Consider the following 20609-nt stretch of genomic DNA (forward strand, 5'->3'; position numbering starts at 1 on the left):
TGTTTGCTCTTGTTTTTTTGTAGAGTTCTTTAACTATAGTCTTATATAATAACGAGAAGCATAATAGTTTAGTTACCAGCAGTGGAATTTTATCTTCAACATGAAGAACGATACTTGTAATGAAATTACACTTGCAGTGCAAATGTCTAACTGAACAGAACAACACCTCACTTTAATATAGGTTGGATAAAACAAGAAGTCCGTTATATCTCCATCCAGCTGGGGAAGAACACATCTACTAACAGGGTCAACTACCAAATACAAAACCTAGCATAGGACAAAACCAATGAGGTCAGATAAAAACAAATGCCACAACTAAATAAAACTCACCTTGAATTGTTTTCTTTATCTTCTTGTAACTGTAATGTTAGTTTTTGATTATGTTCTTTTTCTGTTTCCAGGAGTTTCAATAGGTTCTAGAATATCAAAATATACATTGTTATAAGAAGCTATAATATAAGGCCTTTACACTAATTGAAGCCAAAATCGAACTCTAAACAGATCCTAAGGTAACTGGAAAAGAAAAAATAAAAACAAACTACAAAACCTTAAATAGAAAGAGATGTTTAGTTTTGTCCTGGACAAATTAAAACTAAACTCTGTTTTATATTAAGAAATCAGCTCTTTCTACATGCCATTGATAATAATTCCCTGTGGCTGCAGTGTTCCTCAATATCCAAGTCTTCAAAGGTAGAAATCAGGATTTTCCAATGTAGATTAATTGGAAGTGGAAAAGCTGTTTCAAATTCTAACCAGCAATTCAAGATCTTTGACTAACAGGAATTTGAAATCATGACTTGTCAATCTGTTAGTATTCCTTTCAACACTGAAAGGGAAATCAAACTTGCTGAGTAGGCAAACAGTGTACACTGCAGAAAACTTGGGAATATCATTTGCAAAAGCCCTTGAGCAACCTTATTGCTGTTTTGCAGTCATTGCAGTCTGACAGGCTTTCAAGGACAGCATCAACTAAATTGCAGGACGCTGACCCCCCACAAAAAGGCATAAAGAATTTTAACAGGATCACATCCACTATACAAAGCAGTTTCTTTAAAAAAAAAAAAAAAAAAAAAAAAATGGAATAAGCAAACTAGTTTTAGTTAGCATTAAGATATGAAATTGAGAGCATTTAGGTGTCAGGGTTCTTTTCTGCAGCAGTTTCTTATTCCTTTGCTAGTTAACTCATTTTGCTAAAAATTTCCACTGCAATTTCTTCAGCCAAAAGAACTGCTAGTACATCATGCTGATTATTTATTCTAGCCTGTATTTAAAAAATCTTGCACTAAGTTTTAGAAGAAATCTGGTTTTATCTTCAAATGAGATCACTAGGAAACCTGTTACCACCGTGGAACCTATTATCACTGATATAACAGGAATTAAACTGGCTATATGAGTAACTGTATAATAAAGTCTTTTAAAAGCTCTGACTCTTACACAAAGCTCAGTTTTCATAGCTTCAGTTTCTTGTCTTCTGTCCTCAAGTTGTTGCTTCAGTTGATCTGTCTCAAATTTTGCTACTTCTTGCACATTGTCATAGTCATCCTGAAGGCTTGCTTTTTCTTCAAGAATCTTCTCATGTTCTAACCTTTATTCAAAAACAAAGAAACAACCCACAGTATTAAGAGCTTGTTTCCTTACAGAAATACCCCAATCAATTGTGTTTTACAAGCTTCAGTGAATCCAGTTATTTTCAAGAAAAGTGACTAAAACAGATTTTTTTTAAACACTCAAACCCCAAATTTATGAAAGGCACAGGAAATTTAAAAGGCAGTAGCAGAGAAGGCAGAGTACTCCTTTTGACCCCTAGAAATAATCTACTTCTTGCCAAATTCTATAGCAATGTCAGTCACCGTGACTTGATAATGGCATTCAGCCAGGTTTTTTTTTTTTTTTATTTTTATCCAGTTGTTGGACAAAAAACCTCTGTAGCTATTAGAATGTTACTGAGCACCTACATCTGCTTAGCTGATGTGTTCTTTATTCCATGTAATTCCTTCATATATTCCAAAGGGAAATAACCCAGACTTTCCCAAATTGCAATCCTTATTTCATTTCATCTTTCACAGAAGTGAAAACCAAAGAAAGGTAAAAGAACTGCTAAACAAGTGTTAGGAATCATGTTTTTAGTGGAGAGCCTCTGGTAAGAATATTTACTGTACATCCTCCAGAAAAGTCAGTACTTTTGCTAACACAAGGCATCAAGGAAACCACAACACTGAATTTCAATTGCTGCTTCCCAGTCTCACAACACATCACTCAAAAAATGACTTCCGCTAAGACATCACCCGTTATAGCGCAATAATGTATTTAAGCTTTCCAGGCAAGAAAAAAAAAAAAAGCCCTCCCCAAAGTAAAACAAACAGGAAAAAAAGAAACATCACAACTAAGTCACACTAGTGATTAAAAACCTCCTTGATTTCCAACTCCCAATAATGCCGAATGTTAATTAACGCATACAACCAAGCGAGCTGTTCAGGCTTCAGTGTATTTTTATGGTTTCTTTCTGCTTGTATTTTCAGATCAGCATCATCCTGTCACCTGTTTCATGTGAACAAGCTGAGGAGTGGTACTTGTTTTTTTCCCAGCTTAGTGTTAAAAATAACTATCATGCCTCTTTACTTATCTTCTGGAGATCAAAAAGCTTATAGGTTATCTCCTACTTAATGGGAAAATGCTACAAACAAATCAAAATTAAGGAAGTCTAATTTAAATGTCTTTTGCCATGTTTCATCACGCCTCTGAAAAGAACTGAGAAAAAAAAAAAAGGAAAGAACATAAGCACACAATAACAACTTTAAATAAGAGATGCAAAGTGCAAGTTTGAAGGCAGAAAAGAAGAACTAAATTAGAGGATGCATTCAGAAGAAAGGTTAAGACATTTTACCAAAATGCCAACATACCTGACACTGTCCAGCTGAAACTGTACATCCATATGTCTGCTAGAAAGCTGACTCATTTCCTTTTCTTGCTTTTCCTTAAAGGCATTATATTCCAGTTTTACAGCAGACAGCTCCTTGTCTGCAGACTGCAGGACAATGCGTAAGTCATGGACTTCACTTTTTAATACTACAGAAAAACAAAATATTTTTCATGTTACTGATTTGGAAAACTGCTAGATACAGGACACATAACAGCACGGAACATCTTGGGAAAGTCTAACAAAACCTTACACATTTTCAGTGGAATTAACTTTGAAGGTCACAGACAAGGACTTACTACTCAAAGTCAGTAAAAACATTGTCTTTGAAATGAAGTGTATGGACTAAATCAAAAACATTCTAGATGGTATCATCAAAAATGCCTCTATTTACATACACTGACAAAGAATTTCCCTTTATTTTTAGCTAACATTTTCTTTCTAAAATACTGTGTCCTGTCTGTTCATATCAGTCAGAGAACAATTATCAGTATTGTATAGTGTGCAAGACTGGGCAGAGGAAAAGCTATTCTGCAAGTATTTTATTTTAAGTCATATCTGTGCAACATCTAACATCTTAAACCCAAAGTTACACAGCATGTGCTATTGTTGATTCATGAAATTAAAACACCTCAAAACTTCACATGTGATTTCAGTGTTGCATAGACTTACTATCAGCCTTGCTTTGAGCATCTTGGAATTGTTTTTCAAGCAATTTTATCTGCTCAAGTAGCTCCTGACGCTCTTTACTCCAGTCATTCCTTTCAGATGAAAGAAGCTAGAGGAGAGAAGTAAACATTTTAAATGGAAGGAAACATAGGGGTTGTGTCACAGAGCTGTAATGATAATGTTAAGAATAGCTCAGGAGCTAACACTTAATGTCAGTGAACCTGAAATCCACAAAAGTCCAAGAAAACGTACTCCAACATAGCTGAAGAAGTTACCTTATGTAAAGGGGAAAAATCATTTAAAAGCAACCACAACTTGAGAGCTGAAACCTACTCTAAAACAGATCTATCAGAAATGGCACTGATAGAGAAAGAGAGCAAGCCTTATTCTTTGTTTTCTATGTTAAATCAAAAAATGTTTAAGACTAGTAAATATTTTATGTATTAATGACTTTTCAATTCAGTTTTAACTGAGGAAAGAAATATATTCACACATTCTTAAATTTAAGATTTCCTTTTGTGTTTATTCCTGTTTCTCCAGAAATCATGAAGCTGGCCAAAAGCAAGCACGGACATCTTGAATGTTCATTTGCTTATGTTTTAGTTTATGATCAAGCAGGCTCAGAATCACAACCTAATCATTTATTATTTTTAAACTGCAGTGTTATTCTAATTTAGTCCATCTTTCTGCATAGTCCTGAGCTATGATGCTAGTACATTTTTCAAAAATCAAAATGCACGTAGTGTTTCTGACCTCGCTGAGTGACACAGTAGTTCAAGTGCGGTAGATAGCACCTTGACATAGAGACACTCAAATATAAGCCTACATTATATTGTTCTCTCACCTCCTGTATTTGTGCAGAATGATGCTCCAGTTTATTAATTTGCTGCTGGAGTTTCATATTCTTGCTTTCCTCTTCATCCAGCTTTGTCTGCATTGTGCTCAGTTGCTCCTGTGACACAACAGATATCCAAAATTAGAACAGCCATCTTCCAGTTACTCTCACATGCCATATGGCAGTCTGTGCATATTGAAAATAAGCGTCAACTTTTGTTTTTTTTTTAAACGACCTAAACCAACAGAAAGCAGAACATTCAAAAATAGACTGGTAACCTCAGTAGCTGATTTCTCCCATTGCCAACTAAACTGTTAGAACACAGGGAAATCCTTCAGAGAATACAAGGACTGAATCCTATAAGCTCTTATATGTGTGCTTAGTTTTCAGACACGCATCTGTCTTACGCATCTGTAAGACTTGAAAATGAAGTTACTAAAAATCAACACTGGATACATTCCTTAAAAGAATTTTGTCTGTTTTTCAAGGTGTGGGGTTTTTGGTTTTGGTTTTTAATATCTGCACTGACCTTTAGCTCCAATTTTAGAGAGTAGTTCAGATAACATTGTAGCACTCTATGTCAAAAGACTCTCCTTTTGCTTTAGGAAAGATACAAGACAATGGCAATATTTGGCAGGTGTCTTTAAAAAATGCACTTATCTACACTATGCTTGGGTATTGTTCCAAATGTTGCTGTCACAGACTCATCAGGAAGTTTCCTTAGAAACAAGGTATCAGACTAGAATAGTAGAAGTTTAAGTGTCCTATATATCTCAAACTAAAATTTACAAAGTAAATAGCTATTATATAGACAAAATGCATACCAAGTTTCAGCTCCATATACGATTAAGACATACAATGTATAATTAAAGAACTTTTTTTTTTAGCAATGGCTTAAGTGTTCTTTATATGCATTAGTTTTCCATGCACGCTGCAATATATTTGGCAAGAGCTACTTTCATGTCCGACTTGCTTTATAATAAAATTATACACACACTTCAGTTTTTATTCAGAACATTCACCTGTGCTGCTTTGAGCTCCTCTGCAATGGCCTCGTATGCTTGTTCATTCATCTCAGGGGGAACTGGCTCTTTAAAAATGTCATCCATCTCTTCAGAACACTGGAAATCTTCAGAGTGATAATCTGAAATCTCTGGGCTTATTCGTGGCACTAGGCGAGATCTTAGCTGGTAAGCTTTTGTTGGAGTTGTTATGTTCTGTTACAAAGATTACAGAGCAGTCTTTATTTTAACTGCAAAAATGAATTAGACTTTATCTAGTAATGTACTTCACAGTTCTGTAGGCAGAATAATGAAATAAAATGCTCAAAGGCCTTTAGTTCTAAGCCACTACACTTTCAGATTTGTCATCTGATTACAGTAGCAGTCATTTAGGAAATACATCAAAACACAAAAGCAGCATTCCTTGTTTACCACAAACATTACAGTAGCAAGGCTAAGGGATCATATAAATGAAGGCCTATGCTCTCACACAACTCTGGAGTAAGCACATGTGTTTAACTTATTTTCTTACCTTAAGAGTTTCTCTATGTAGCTTATGCAACTGAGAGACTTCTCGGCGCTTGTGTGCTTTAGTTGCCTCCAAAATGTTCTCAAGATGTTGGTTTGCTTTCCGAAGGGATTGAAGTTCTGATTCCAGTTCCATATGCTTTTTCCTGTTTAGGAAGTATTTTAATACTGTGAAAAACTCTCCATCAGTAAGAACAAGCTGTAGCACTGCCAATGAGCATCATACTGAAAAGTTGAACTCTTGGCCAAACACTGAAAAGCATTATTTTGAGAAGAAAGCCACTGCTGCTATATTAAAAGTTTAAAAAAACAAAAAGTAAGCTAAGAAGCTTATTTGTGCTTGCATAATGAAAAAAAGCAGATGGATAACTAAATATGTCAGAAAAAATCCATTACATGGTAGAAAATAAGCTGAGAACTCTGCAATTCCTTTTATGAGCAAGTGATATCACCCCTACCACTATGGCTTTAAGCTTTAGAAATGTTATCCAGTTATACGAGAAGTCTGAACTGGTGCTTGCCAGGATTAAAGAAAATCCTTTAAAGATTTTTTTTTTCCCCTCCTCTGGAAATGCTGCTCTTTTAAGATTATTTTGCCTTATAGGAGTACTTTAACTGAAATCCAACAGTTGAGTAGAAATTTAGGAATAATTTCCATTAGGCATTTTGCAGAGCTACATGCTGGTACTGTGACCATGGACCTTACTGACCTAATTGTAAGGTCAAAATGTACAAAGGAAATCCACTATTTCATCTTTTGGCAGTTTAATGTTATCATTTTGCCTCATGATTGCACCTGCAACAAAACATACGGAACAGAGTAGAACTCTAGTTGTGACTGCTAAGAGACAGAAGAAAAATTAGCAGGGATTTTGTGAAATTGTTCGCTTTTGCTCTACTTATTCAGTTACAGCACACAGTTATCACTTGCATGCAAAATTAAGCATCCAGTTACTGTGAAACTGGAACCAAGTTTAATATTTAGTGGAATCCAGAGGTGAACTCTGTATGAATCTAAAGGTTCAAAAGCACCTTCCTGTTTGATTGCATTCCACTAAGACAAATGCCAATAATTGATATAAAAAAAACAAAAACAAAAACAAAACAACAAACATATGTACTATGAAGAAAGCAAGACATGCATAAATACATTGCATGGACAGGAAAGTGATATATTTAGATACGAATAAACCTTTCTAAGTAATGATACAGGACAACAGATACATTGCTGAATTGATAGACTCAGTAGATCACAACATTATGACTTACGAATATAAGATTTACCATACTCAAAACAAAGAATAAAAACAGATTTGTACAATTGTCTGAATACATCAAAAGGACATTACAGAGTTACTTTGTCAAAAAAAATTGGTGAGGCAAAAATCATAATGTTACTTTGGACCCAATGCTTCTAAAATTTAACTCTAGATTCACTGAAATCAAAAACATTAGGTACAAGTTAAAAAATAAAGATAACAAAAGAGCAACAGGTCTCTTTTGCCTTCCAGATTTATATTGCCTTCTTTGAAAATGCAGTTATTTTTCTTGTATGTTCAGTCACAGGACCTGAAATTTTCAGTAATGGCGTTTATCAAGTTAAACCATGCAATATCCACTGGCATGTGAATATAATATTATTTTTGCTAATAATAAAAACCTTTAAGGTACTGCTCAGGCCTTTTACATTATCTTCTGCTGGCCTCAAGCACTGACAGTAAACTTTTTAACTGTTAGTAAGGACTAAGTAGACCTGTATCTCATGTGTAGATGTCAAAGCAAATGGACATTAAATGAACTGTTGACACTATGCCTTTGCTCTCGTTTGAATTAAATCTTTGTTCCCATAACAAGTCTCAGGACGCTGATATTAACATCTTCTTAAAACCTTTGAAGTGGAGACAGAAATTAACAGGTTAGCCCAATTTTCTGGAATGCTTGGATTCTGCATTTATAGCAACTCCAGCTTGTAATCTTAAAGTTATGTTAAAGTCTTGTAGCACTAAGAAAAAAACAAAACTCCCCTCTCCTGCACCAGAAAAAACATTAACTATTAGTTCCTGTTATTGTTTCCATCTGTAGTAATTCAGTTACTGAAAATATTTGCTAGACATTGCTAAGTCAAACTCTTCCTGATACAAGAAGCAGGTAGCTTAAGTGGTTTCCACGGCATGTGCAACTCCTGCATGCTGTGAAGCATCATTTTGCATCTTAGGATCAAGAAGAGTTTTTGAAGAGACAAAGAAGTCTGAAATAATGTCTGCACTGTTGCTGGTTGCTTCACAGGTGTTTACAACTTTGGGAGTAATCAAGTTGACAAGTTGAACTGGAACAGGTCCTGCAGGCATGCCCTATTTTTCATGAACTCTCCCTCTTATACACAAAGAACATACTTTGACTGTATATTCAGGATCTGAATTGAACTTTTAAAAATCAATACCAGTAATTAGACATTTAACTGAACACATTTCTATACTGTTTTTTTTCTCACTTGGTTAGCTCTTTAAATTCTTCATATTCTTGTTTTGAACTTGCCAGTTCGCTTTGAGTTTGCAGCAGGCGTGCTTTCAGCTTTTCAACAGATGCCAGTGAGTTGCCTTCCACTGATATGGTGGTAGAATGTAAATGCTGACCTACAGAACAAACATACACCCTATGAAATCATAGAAAAGCTCAAATACCTTAAGTTTTACCAAAATGAAAACATTTTTAGGCTTTTGAACTACATAGTAATAGAGATGGAAAATGAATAAAATGAATTAGAGATGGAAAATGAATAAAATGAACTAAACCTGTTTTTAATCAAAATCTTCATGTATCACATTGAGGAAAGAAAAAAAACATGAAGACAATTTTCAACCCTACTTCGCACAAAACAGAAATACAGCAAACCTATTGAGCTCAAAGATATTAGCATATTTTTACCTCCAGTTGTTTTCTCTGTAGCTGAAGCTTGCAAAAAAGCTTTTTCTAGTTCTGCAATGGTCTGAGCATCAATTTCCTGTGCCTTTTTTACTGACTGTAAAGAACGAAGTCTTTTATTTTCCTCTCTGAGGTTATGATTCTCCATGGCATACTTTGCAATTCGTGGGTGTTGTTCCATCTGTGATAAGCAGAATTTTTTTCAACAGTTTTTATTTTACAGACAACATTATGCACATCTAGCTGCTGCTCTACTGTCTTTAATGAGCCTTGAGTTGTAATGGAAAAGGGAAAAAAGGTATTCCCTAGAGTGGTTTTATCTTCCCAAATGTTTTCTATTTATTTTCTTACTCCCTTGGAATCTGCCCTCAAAGAATACAGTGGGTTTATATTTTCTTTGTTTATTTTTTTTCTGGTAATAAAACAGCAGAAGCTCTCTTGGCTGCCCTCAACATCCCTTTTCAATTTCAACTTTGAGCTTTGGTTTTCTTAACACTATCCCTACACGCTCTATTAATGCTTCTGTAGTCTTTTAATGCCTGACCTGACTTCTGTACTACTTCCCCCTTCTCCCCTTCGCTTTGGAGACCAGTTATGAGATCCAGATTGATTCAAGCTGGTCTTCATATACAGCTATTACCCTTTTCCCTAAGTATAAAGAAGATTCTGTGCTTGGAAGAAATTGTTTTTGAAGAACTGCCTTCTCTCCTGAGCTTCTCTATTCTGCAGAGCTGCCTCACAAATGCTACCACCTACCCTATCCTATCCCAGTCCCTGAATAACCTGAAGCCTCAGGTATGTACTTTGCTATTTGCCTTCCAAAAACAGCTCCAGGATAGTATCACCTCTTGTTAGCCCATCTAACATCTGTTTGTTATCCCTCAGAAACATCCTGTATTCTTTGCATCCTGCTGTCTTGCCCTTTCAGCAGATGTCATGGAGATAAGTATCCCATAAGGATGAGTATTTGTGACTTTATGGAGTTACTTAAAGGAAGCTTGAACCTCTACCTACCCCAACCAGGTTGCCTGTAGTATACTCTCACCATAACACCATCCTTACTAGCCTCTCTTATGAGAACTCGTAAGCTCTCAACCCACCCGTTTCCCCTTCCAAAAGGGAACTCTATGCATTTGAGATGCTTCTTTACATAAAGGGACAAAATTTTACATCCTATTTTCTCCTGCCTTTTTTCCCAGAGAACTTGATTCCACCCATCAAAGGACTCTGTCACGAGCTAGTTTAACAAAACAAAATTGTTCTAGAAAGGAAAATAAACAGAAGACTTGCCTGTTCTCTGAGCATCTGCAATTCCTCCCTCAATTCACTGAGGAGATCCTCTTGCTCTTTTGGCAATAAACTTCCACCAGCTTCTTTATGCAATCTCTCCAAGCGAACAATATGGTCTTCACGGAATTTGACTATCATTTTATTGGACTGAATGAATTTCTCCTTCTTGGCACACAGGTCTTCTAGTTGAGCAATTTTTTCTAATAAATTCTTAGGAAGCACATATATGGATTAATGGCAGTGACAATTACACAAAATGAATCTGAAGCGTACATATCACATACATATATTGCCACAAATCATGCAAAACTCAGTTCACAATAATTTCTGTAAACACACGGACTAGCATTTATTTGGAGCAGATCTGTAGAGAACATCTCATATTAAGAACACAAATCTCACATTATATTTATTGCAAAAAATTCACTTAGAAGAAGCTCCAGTATGATCCCATCAACTAAACATTCACGGACAGTGAAGCACATCTGGTGCACCCCTAGAATGTCTCTTATGTCTCTTTCTGTTCAGTTTCTTCCCCCCAAAAAATGAATATTAATGATTCAGCACTGCACTATGACATTAACAAAAGCACAGAAAAATGCAGATGACAGAGGTTTGCCTCTAAAAGCACACTGTTGACCAAAACTCTGATTTAGCTAAATTTAAGTGATAGGTGTTTGTTTTCTGTTCAAAATTCATTTAAAAAATCCAACCAACCAACCCACCCTTTAAAACTAAACATACTATGAAAACTACCCTATGGAATGAATTTGAGGTGAAAGACTATTTTAAATACCACTTGACTAGCTTCCTTGTTACCAAACCTTATTGTCTTTGAACAGTGTTTTTTATTTAGAAACTAAGAAAATAACATGAAGTCAATTTCAGTATGCTCACTTGTCCCCCAAAGAATGCACAGAATGAACATAGGAATAATTATTGCTTTCTTACCTTCTTCTCACCTTCTGATTTCTCCCAGAACAGCATTGCTTCAATAAAGTTGTTCATGTAATTTATGCTATTTTTCCCATTTTCAATAGCACCTGTAGGGTAAGTCAAAGAACCAAATGCTAAATTTATTAAAATACCAGTTAGCCAAGTTTTCCTACACATGACAGTTATGTAAAGAAAATTTCACTAAATTCTTTGAACAACATAATTCCTCTACAAAAATCACGTCCATATCCACAGTAAAGAAGGCTAGACTATAATTCTTAGCCACCTGCAAGTGCTGGTAAAGAATGGAATCAACGTACGTAATTGTGTAATTAACAAAATTGTTCAAGCATTAAACAACTTTACAATGAACTTATTAAAATAAAAGAATCAGTTTGTTCTGCTGGGTGTATCTAATAAAATTCAAAACCCTTCTGAAATTAATTTGATAGACATTACTGGCAATATTAATCCACTTTTAATATGTGCAAACTGTAATAACTGTTTTATAAGAAGGAAATTCAGAAAAATGGATGTGAATTAAGTGGATAATTAGTGACTTAAACTGGAAGGAAAAGCATTCACACGAATTTAAACAGCTTTAACTCATCCATTTAGAAATGAAAATAGCTTTCCTTGCCTCATCCAGGCAAGCCCAATTATTTATAAGTACTAACCACCGTAGCATCTAGGTATAAAATAACTACCCTATAGTCAATTAATAGACTAAAAAAAATGCTATTATGTTTATAATGTCCCCACTAAGCAGATTTTATATTTTTGTTTGATCAAATATTACAAACATCACAATTTAATTGTATAGACTAAATAAATCTTCTATAATATTAGGTTCTGCATATGAACAGAAGACCAACCTCTCTTCAGCACTGAAGCATTATCCCTTGCTTTCCTTCAGAACTATCGCAAGTCTAGCAACAGTTTTGAGCCCTCTGTCCGTATTCTGGAAGTGACAAAGATTCACTGTCCCACAAGATCACTGACTTATTTTTACTGTGTAAATGTGCATAAACCCAGAGCAGTTATCTTTCCTTAGCAAAACTCAACCACAGATGATTTGTGTTAGACAAGACTTTCTAATTTTTAGAGTAACTTTCGACGCTGTATGTATTTCTTGATAGGGTCAGAAAAGAGGTGGTGACTCCGGAACACAGTAAGAGTTACAGGACCAAGTTTATTACCTTGTAATGCTACTGTATAACATTTGATTATTTCAGTGAGAAGAGATATATACGCATTCCACAGCTATGCTAGGATCTGTATTGCACCTTCCTGAAGGGGCAAAAGAAGAGGGGAGAAAGTCCTGTCCTGAGATTAAAAAGAATGCTGGGCATTATTTATTATTATTTGATGGGCATTATCAGCACCTTAGTGCCATGCCCCCCCTCCCAAAATATACAAGAAAACTTTTGGTTATTAAGGTTATTGAAAATACCGGGCAGCACACCCCTTATAAAATGGAAAAATAAATGTTGGTATTATGTAAATAGAAACATATCCCAGTACTCCAACACCACACGAACAACTTCTGCAAAATACTGGATATAAATACAGGCAACACGATCCATAAGACACACGCCAGCTCTATAGGTCAGTTCTTACAGTAACAGTAGTGGTTGAGAAACTTCATGAATTACACAAAGTTCCAGCACACTTAGCTACAAGAAGTTCTCCCCCCACCCCAACTCGTACCTTGTGCTACAGAGATATCACGCATAGATGGTACTGATGTAAGTTGTGCAAGCTGCTCTTTCAGCTTCTTGACCTCAGCTTGTAGCTGATTCACATTTCCTTGTGTGTCTTCATTTACCACAGCCTTTCGTAAATATTTAAGGGAAAAATCAGGAAGTACAAATGAGAACTGTATTCTAATGCATAGGATTAGATAAAACTCAAAGACTGCAAAGCAACAAGACTTTTTGACTTAAGAAAGAAAGAATTCATGGGTAAATGTTCAATTCACTGAGCAGCCAGTAAGTTACACTTTTGCTAAAAATAATGACTAAGAAATTTAATGTTTTCTGTACGGTTTGCTTTGGATCAATGTATAATGCTTAGCTTCATTGTTCAAAATGAAGGCGGTAGTTTCTAGCTTGATGTTTCACTTTCAACAATTCACTCAAATTCACTGTTTCACTTTCAAAATTCACTCATGAGAAATTTTTTTATATTAGCATATATAGAAACTAGATGCACTGAAATACCATTGAATGTAAGTGTGATGTCAACATCAATTTTTAGTAGATTTACTTCCATTTTACGTTTTCTAATGTAAATTATATGATGTAATTTACATTTTCTAATGTAAAGTGCTCAGAGAACAAGCAAAGAAAAACAGCATCAGCCATCATCAAGTCTCCAGCAGTCATAGTATATTCACAGTCAAAAGCAAACAAGTCCTTTTCAAAAATAATTTGTCAAAAAGACTGTTTGCTTTCTTGAGTATTTTAAAATATTATGTTCCTTTCACTTGGTGATAGCACAAGAGCTTTTGAATGAAGCTATTATCCCTGTTTGTAGATGTGTCGCTTAAATGACAAAAACCACATTTGCTTCAACCATAAAGACATTTCATAACTCATATACCTTGTTTTTAATCAACTTTGCTCGCTGAGCAAAATTAAGGGTGGACAGTGTTTCACCAAAACATCTGGATCCTGGATGGACGTTGGCAATTATACATGTTTTTGCATTACCACCAAGAGAATCCTATTAAAAAAAAGAAAGAAAGAAAGAAAATAGCTTTATCTGTAGGTTTTTGGCTATAGCAGGCAGCCTAGCACTGCAAAATAGCCACAAGCCTCAACACCACTCTTTCTCTAGTAAAGAAGGTCCTGTTTATGGTCTTCTTTGTAGTACAATCACCTAGAAAAAAATAACCACTTAAGAAATTAAGACCTCATGCAGTTACAATTCTCTTCAAATTTCTATGCATTTTGTTGTTGCATTGGAAAAAATATAGTTCTGCAGAGGTTCATGCTTTTAAGATGTGCATAAAATAGATGGAATGGTTGGAAAAATTTGCTGTAATTTCAATAAAACTGCATTGTAAGCAACATAAGCATTATGTACAAGTACAATCTTATACTACAAAATGTCATTACAGTTGTTAATAGTGACTATTCACAGAATTCTGGTGAATGCTGGCATCTGATAGAGGAATCCTTAAATGCTTCTATTTTATTTTCTCTTCATCTTGAAAAGAACCCGTGAACTCGCATCTAGGAAACAGATTTGTCTAATTCTTAATATTAGACTAACCATTAGCATCCATCAACTAATTCTGGGAGACCAGAAAACATCTAAGTACCACACTAATACACAGTCTTTCCCAAATTATAAAGAAGGAAACATACGCTTCTCCATTAACACTTGAAAATATAAAAAGAGAGCAGAAACATAAATAAATTTATTGTCTTCAATTAACAGCAATAAAGCATCTAACTGTTCAAGTAAAAAGCTATTTTTCAAGCTTTCCTCCAACTGCCTGATATCAACACTTTTTTTAAAATGTACCTGAGTTCAGCTTTTTAAAAAATAAAAAATAAAAGCAAATATTGTTTTCTGCCCCGATCTGCATATAAATTCCAGACTATATATTACCCGTAGCAGAAAAGTGAGCTTGGAATCCCGGTAACAGATGTGTCTCTGCTTTCCATTACCTACATCAACAAGCGCTGTGATTACTTGGCCCAGGCAACTTAGTGATCGATTTATGTTACCTGCTTCCTAGAACAGAGAAGAGAATAGAAATGAGCAGACCTGGTAGATGGGACAGGGCAATGCATCTGGAAGGAGAAAGATGCCACAGATATATTACAGAACTAACCTTCAGCCTCAGTCCTTCTGTATGGGTGTCTTTTTGTCTCTCAGACCCTGCCAAGTCCACCAGGTTGAGCAGGGAAGACCGGATGTTAACAACCTCATTGTTTTTCTCCATGGATTCCACTGTGATAGTGAAAACTGCATGTGACCTCGAGGATTCTCTGTTCATTGAGGTTGATGCTACACGACGGTTTCTCCAGCCCATAGTTAATACCTAAGCAGAAAAAGACATTAAACAATATCAAGTGCTTCCAGCAGCACTCAGTATTCCCAGTCTTTACTCAGAGACGAGATAAACAATAGCAAACATTTTGGTGCAACCTGTTTTGAAAATCCTGAGGACAAGGACTTTTTTCCAATACTCTGTATAATATATCAGATAGAAATAATATTTATGTAGGTATATATTATATAGAGATATAGATTTGGGGCATGGAGTGGATTATATAGATAGATAGTCAAGCTTAATAAAAATACTAGTTAAAATTTTATTTTCTTTCCTCCAAGAGTACCGTTGCCAAACATATCCCATACTGGTATATGCTAGCAGTACACAAGGAAAAAAATATTTATCATCACAAGAGTACTATGTTTCATTCTTGCAGAAATTAACCTGACAATTTCTGGAACACACATGCCTCTTAATTAGCACAAGATGTACTTTTCTGTTGCTGTTTGAGAGATGTGTATGACAAGCATTAGGGAAAGACTACTGTGATTGCAATTCACATGTTCCAAATTCTTGAACTGCGTGATTTCTTTACATGCGTTGTATAGTCAGGAAGCATCACCTAAAAAATAGATTTTTTTTTCACTATTTTGGAGGATGGAGTTGGGGGAAGAGGGTGTCAGAGACACTATACATAAAAAAGTGCTTTAATCAAAAAAGAATATTTACCAAATAGGCATTATGACAAACAGCCCAAACATTAAAAAATAGCAAAAATACCTGGTATGCTTCAGCAGCAGATGACAACACCTGTTCAACAGCACCATCAACAAAGACCCCCTTCTTGATGTGTTCTCTAAGAAAGAGCCCAGCTGAAGCAGAATCTAGCAAGTCAAAAATCTGTTCATTGTAGATTTCAATAAACGAACATTTGCAGAGAAAACTCTTTCCACTGCCAGCCTGAAAAACACAATGTACACTATAAACACACTGTTTTTTATTAAGTGGCCGTGAGTTCATTTTTATACATAAAAAGCTTTAAGCTTACACATGTATTTTTTGCATACTATGCATTTCTGATGCCTGACACTCAGATGACAACCAGCATTCAGAAGTCTAGATGCACTTTCAGACTCAAAATATAAGCATGCTTGTGTCTGAAGAAAGAGTACATGAATTTGGTAGATGCATTTTCTGATTAATAAATTTGATGCAAGACAGCTGTAATCCCAGACACTTAACTGCTACACACTAGGCTTACCAACCACTCTTAGCTAACCTTTAATGTGAGACATTACTTTCATTACATTAATAAGTATAAATAAATAAATAAATGTACCTTTTCCTTTTCACGTTCAATTAGAAAAAACAAGTATTCGAAGCTCCGTGGAATTACACCTCTCAGACTGTGAGTGAAATTATCAGAATCAGACGGTCCTAAATAGATTTTTAAATTAAAAAAAAAGTTTTAGTTAGTACAACTCAAGAGCAATAGTTGGTCTTTTCCAGGTGTCTTCATAAAAGGCTTAAGCAAGCTTTAGTCAGTTTATGGCAAAACCACAGAAGAAACACAACAAAATCGGCTTTCAAGATCTAAAACTGTATCCCGTAAACCAATTTAAATGAAATCTAAATTATGCCTGTGAATGGTTATTTTATCTGTCCATGGGGTTATCTAAATCTAAAATAGTATAAACAACATGAACATCCATGTAAAACATGTATAGGTGTGCAGATATGCCAATACAGCTACCTTAAGCCTGATTTGAAAAAACAAAGATGGCGCAGCTCTGACCCCATGTTCATCTAATTTCTCTGCAGTCTTCTAAAATATGTCAGCCATTTTGGTTATTTCATTATCTTTTTGATGTCAAGTGCAATATTTTGCATTTAAAATTACCACTGTATGAAGAACAAAAAATACAAGGGGCTCCACATACAGAAGGACCTTAAATTCCCAGTTGGATAGGAAATAATTATTATGAAAACATCACTATAACTTTAATGTAGAAGCCTGTTACATACTAAAATATTTTTCTGTATACATAGGACACATCAGTCAAATAGGGAAAACAGCAGAACTACTTACTTTTGAGACAACTTATTAAAAACATTTGATTTCATTTAAAAGTTTTTTTTCTTGTTAACAGTAAGAATATACATCCTCAAAAAGATGGAGGAGAGTACCTGTACTGAGCTATTTTGATATAAAGAAAGAGTAACTGCACTGAGCACTACGCCATTTCTTAAGCCTTAAGGATACTGTCAGAAAGACGAAAATCTAAACTGTTCCTGGCATTTGAGCAAGAAAACATTTCTACTCAAGACAAAAAATATCAAGAAACCACTGAAAGATAAAGCTGTCTCATACACTTACCCATCATAGTAAAAGTTTTTCCTGATCCAGTCTGGCCACTAAAAATAAAAAATAAAAATTCACGTAACGAAGCTTTATTACAGCTTGGAACCTTTCATTGATCTGTAGCTTTGAAGTGAAAATGACAGTTTCAAATGAAATAAATGTTTTCTTCTAAACAGAAGATAAAATAAAGACAGAGGAAAGCTGAACATGCCTAAGCTGAAAAATTCAAAAAATCTGTTAGATAAATCACCTTTCATTTCCCCCACCCATTTTCTTCCTTATTTCTTTTGGAATAGTGGAAACCAGCATTAAAATAAAGGTTTCCTAATATACACATTAAACTAATTTTTGGCTCAATCTTTTGGGTTTAATGTCAGTTGGTAACACGCATAAATCAAAAATCAGAAAGAGCCTTTTAAGTTGAATATGTCCTCTTATTATCCATAGCTATTAATCACACTAGAGAAGCTTCAGGGCAATTTCACTTCATTTTTCTATATTTATAAATTGTAACAAAATAGACTTCAGTTTTGGAAATGCTGTTCTAGACTAAAAGAAGAGTAAAGTTTTCATTAGATCATTCTATCAAGTTTGCATTTTTGACCAAAGTGTTTACTCAGTTTTCAAAATGAGAATTTTGGCAGTTAATATGGTGATATTCATGCTACTGGTCATGGATATACTTCTACCATGAAAACATTTTGAAAGTTAAATCTATCATTTATGAGTTCTCCCGTAGGCAGCTAAGACTAACTAAAGAAATAAGCTGGCCAAATATCAAGTCAGATCAATTTTCTTTCCATTTTATTATGGACATACCAAAAACAACCACCACTCTCTTTAACACCACAATAAAACTTCTAGTTTTAATACAAAAAATAATGATGTTGAAATGAGTTTACAATCAACATTATTGGTCTTCAGTATTAGAAGCATAACACCTACAAATAGATTCCTTAAAGTACTCTTCAATATTGCAAGAATATTCCCTATGTTGTTCTACACTTAAGCAAGCACTTTCAAAGCTTACTGCAACATTACGCAGACCTGGGAACTTAAAACCACAATTATTCTTTTTTTTTTTTTAAATGAATAATTAAAAAAAAAAAAAATCAAATATTGTAACTGGTATGAAATACCATTAAATTACTTACTATGCAAAGATGGTCCCATTGTAACCATTCATACAAGATTCAACAATATTTTTGGCCACACTTGAGAACACAGACTCCTGGGAACAAGGGAAAGAAAAGGCAATTGGCACCAGTGGTTTAAATTTCTCTTCTATCAGTGTTTTTTCTAAGGCATAACTTTACGAGGTATAATAATTGTGTTCTTCAAAAGCAGACAATATCATGACCTTGGAGTTCTCTCACAGGGAAAGAATGTATCAGAAGTCTTTGTGACATAAAAACACTCCCTCTGAAAGTTATTTTGTTCCTTGTCGATAACTGAAAGAAAAATAGTAGAACTCACCATAATGATTTCAAATTTATTTATATATAACTGTAAAGTATTAATTTTGGCCCAATGTTTCTTATAATTATTTTATACAATTTATACCATCAATAGGTCAAAATTGAACTTTTGACAGTCATCAAAACTAGTTAACTTTCCACATTTACTATGTATGATGGCGTGTTCAGTAAATCTGCACAACTCTGTATATTTTCATACATTTCTCTTAGACCTGTAAGAAAAGCCTACCTACAAACGACAGCCTATAGCATTTTGATTTCTTTTAGATATGTTGTCTATATTGCAGGTTCTTATTATGGCATGTATTAAGAACTTTACAACTTCTTTGCAGAGTTCTGCATGAAGATGGATGACTGGATGTGATCCTGAGCACAGCTCATTTCTCCATGTAAAAGACAGATGACACTTGAAAGATGATGCTGTCCTTTTATTAGAATGAATTTTCAATTGGTACTGTTAAAAAGACCTCATTCTTACTCCTGATAAGTGACCGGTGCTTTATGGAATGATGGAACCCATCACAACTTATAAGGATATTACAGAAACCACTCAGTGTTCAAACTGATTTTAAAATGCTTGTTGAGATGGATTACTTTCAGGTTTCTCCATTAAGATTACACTGTAGGAAGGAAAGACTTCCTTAAGAGCATGCGAATGGAAGCATGGTGCTTTGGATATTACATGGTAGTGAAGTCCTAGATGAATGAAAATTATGTTTAGAATTTCAAAACCACAGTATCTTAAGGTATAAATTGGAAGATTTTCCTTATGGTGTTACCTTTTCCAAGATTCTAGGAGTATTAAGACCAAGTAGTGAAAGTCTATGAACAATGCATCTGTTTAAATACAGATGTATAAGAAGGAAATATAACTAATGGAATATAATGCCATAAATTCCTAACATACAAAGCACATCTTTAACATCAGCTACTGATTGCCAGCTATTTTTGTGTGGGTGTTTCAACACGGGGTTATTTTCTGTCTATGCTTTTACTATAACTTTTACTAATAGAAGCTTTAATTTTAATGCAAACTTTGATTAAAGTAAATTGTGTTGAAAATACATGAAAACTATTAGAGCAGACTTTAGTGCAACATTTCTGAACAATAACTACATCTACCAGTCTGAACATAAAAAAATAAGACCTAAAGAATTACATCTTCAGAAAGGTTTTGTATAGCAGTTGCCAAAATCTGGGGCAAAACTGCACTTCTGTTATGAAATTCTGTAAGTTATTACCTGTGTCGTGTCCATATTTGCAACATAATCAAAAGTGAAGATCTTCGGCTCAGGCTTTGAATGCAGACGGATGGTGTTTGATGAAAGAACAGATAAACACAAGCCTTGATCTCCATCCGTTAATGCAGTTCCCTCTGAAGGAGGACGTACCCTTACATAAACCTTGATAGCATCACCTTCAACACTAAACGGATATTTATGCATTAGATTACTTAAAAATAGCTGATCTATCAGCTGCTTTATAAAATTAAATCACAAAAAAACAGATTAAGCTACTGAAGTCATAAAAAGGTATCTTCTGAAATTATAATGAATTCATGTGTACAGGTAGAAATAGTGTAAGTCACAGATTTATTAAAGCTTCCAGCGTGGCAGATTAAAAAATAAAGAACAAGAGGTTAGTTGAATTTGTTGCTGC

General features: G+C 34.6%; 1 protein-coding gene across 1 annotated transcript in view; it reads right to left on the reverse strand.

Annotated features, from left to right (window-relative positions):
• The window catches only part of KIF15 (kinesin family member 15), a 35335-nt gene that overhangs the window by 11465 nt on the left and 3261 nt on the right, over positions 1 to 20609 (reverse strand). The window contains exons 3-22 of the mRNA XM_084509471.1: positions 20192 to 20375; positions 18627 to 18703; positions 17488 to 17525; positions 16450 to 16547; positions 15891 to 16070; positions 14946 to 15155; positions 14720 to 14845; positions 13703 to 13825; positions 12809 to 12932; positions 11114 to 11205; positions 10163 to 10372; positions 8876 to 9053; positions 8442 to 8583; positions 5955 to 6096; positions 5444 to 5638; positions 4431 to 4538; positions 3590 to 3695; positions 2901 to 3066; positions 1435 to 1585; positions 331 to 416 (exon numbers count right to left, since the gene is read on the reverse strand). Of these exons, the coding sequence (XP_084365597.1) occupies positions 331 to 416; positions 1435 to 1585; positions 2901 to 3066; positions 3590 to 3695; positions 4431 to 4538; positions 5444 to 5638; positions 5955 to 6096; positions 8442 to 8583; positions 8876 to 9053; positions 10163 to 10372; positions 11114 to 11205; positions 12809 to 12932; positions 13703 to 13825; positions 14720 to 14845; positions 14946 to 15155; positions 15891 to 16070; positions 16450 to 16547; positions 17488 to 17525; positions 18627 to 18703; positions 20192 to 20375 (2736 nt within the window). The remainder of the gene's footprint in view (positions 1 to 330; positions 417 to 1434; positions 1586 to 2900; positions 3067 to 3589; positions 3696 to 4430; positions 4539 to 5443; positions 5639 to 5954; positions 6097 to 8441; positions 8584 to 8875; positions 9054 to 10162; positions 10373 to 11113; positions 11206 to 12808; positions 12933 to 13702; positions 13826 to 14719; positions 14846 to 14945; positions 15156 to 15890; positions 16071 to 16449; positions 16548 to 17487; positions 17526 to 18626; positions 18704 to 20191; positions 20376 to 20609) is intronic.

This window comes from Aythya ferina (genome assembly GCF_964211825.1).
Source record: "Aythya ferina genome assembly, chromosome: 2".
Taxonomy (NCBI): Eukaryota; Metazoa; Chordata; class Aves; order Anseriformes; family Anatidae; genus Aythya; species Aythya ferina.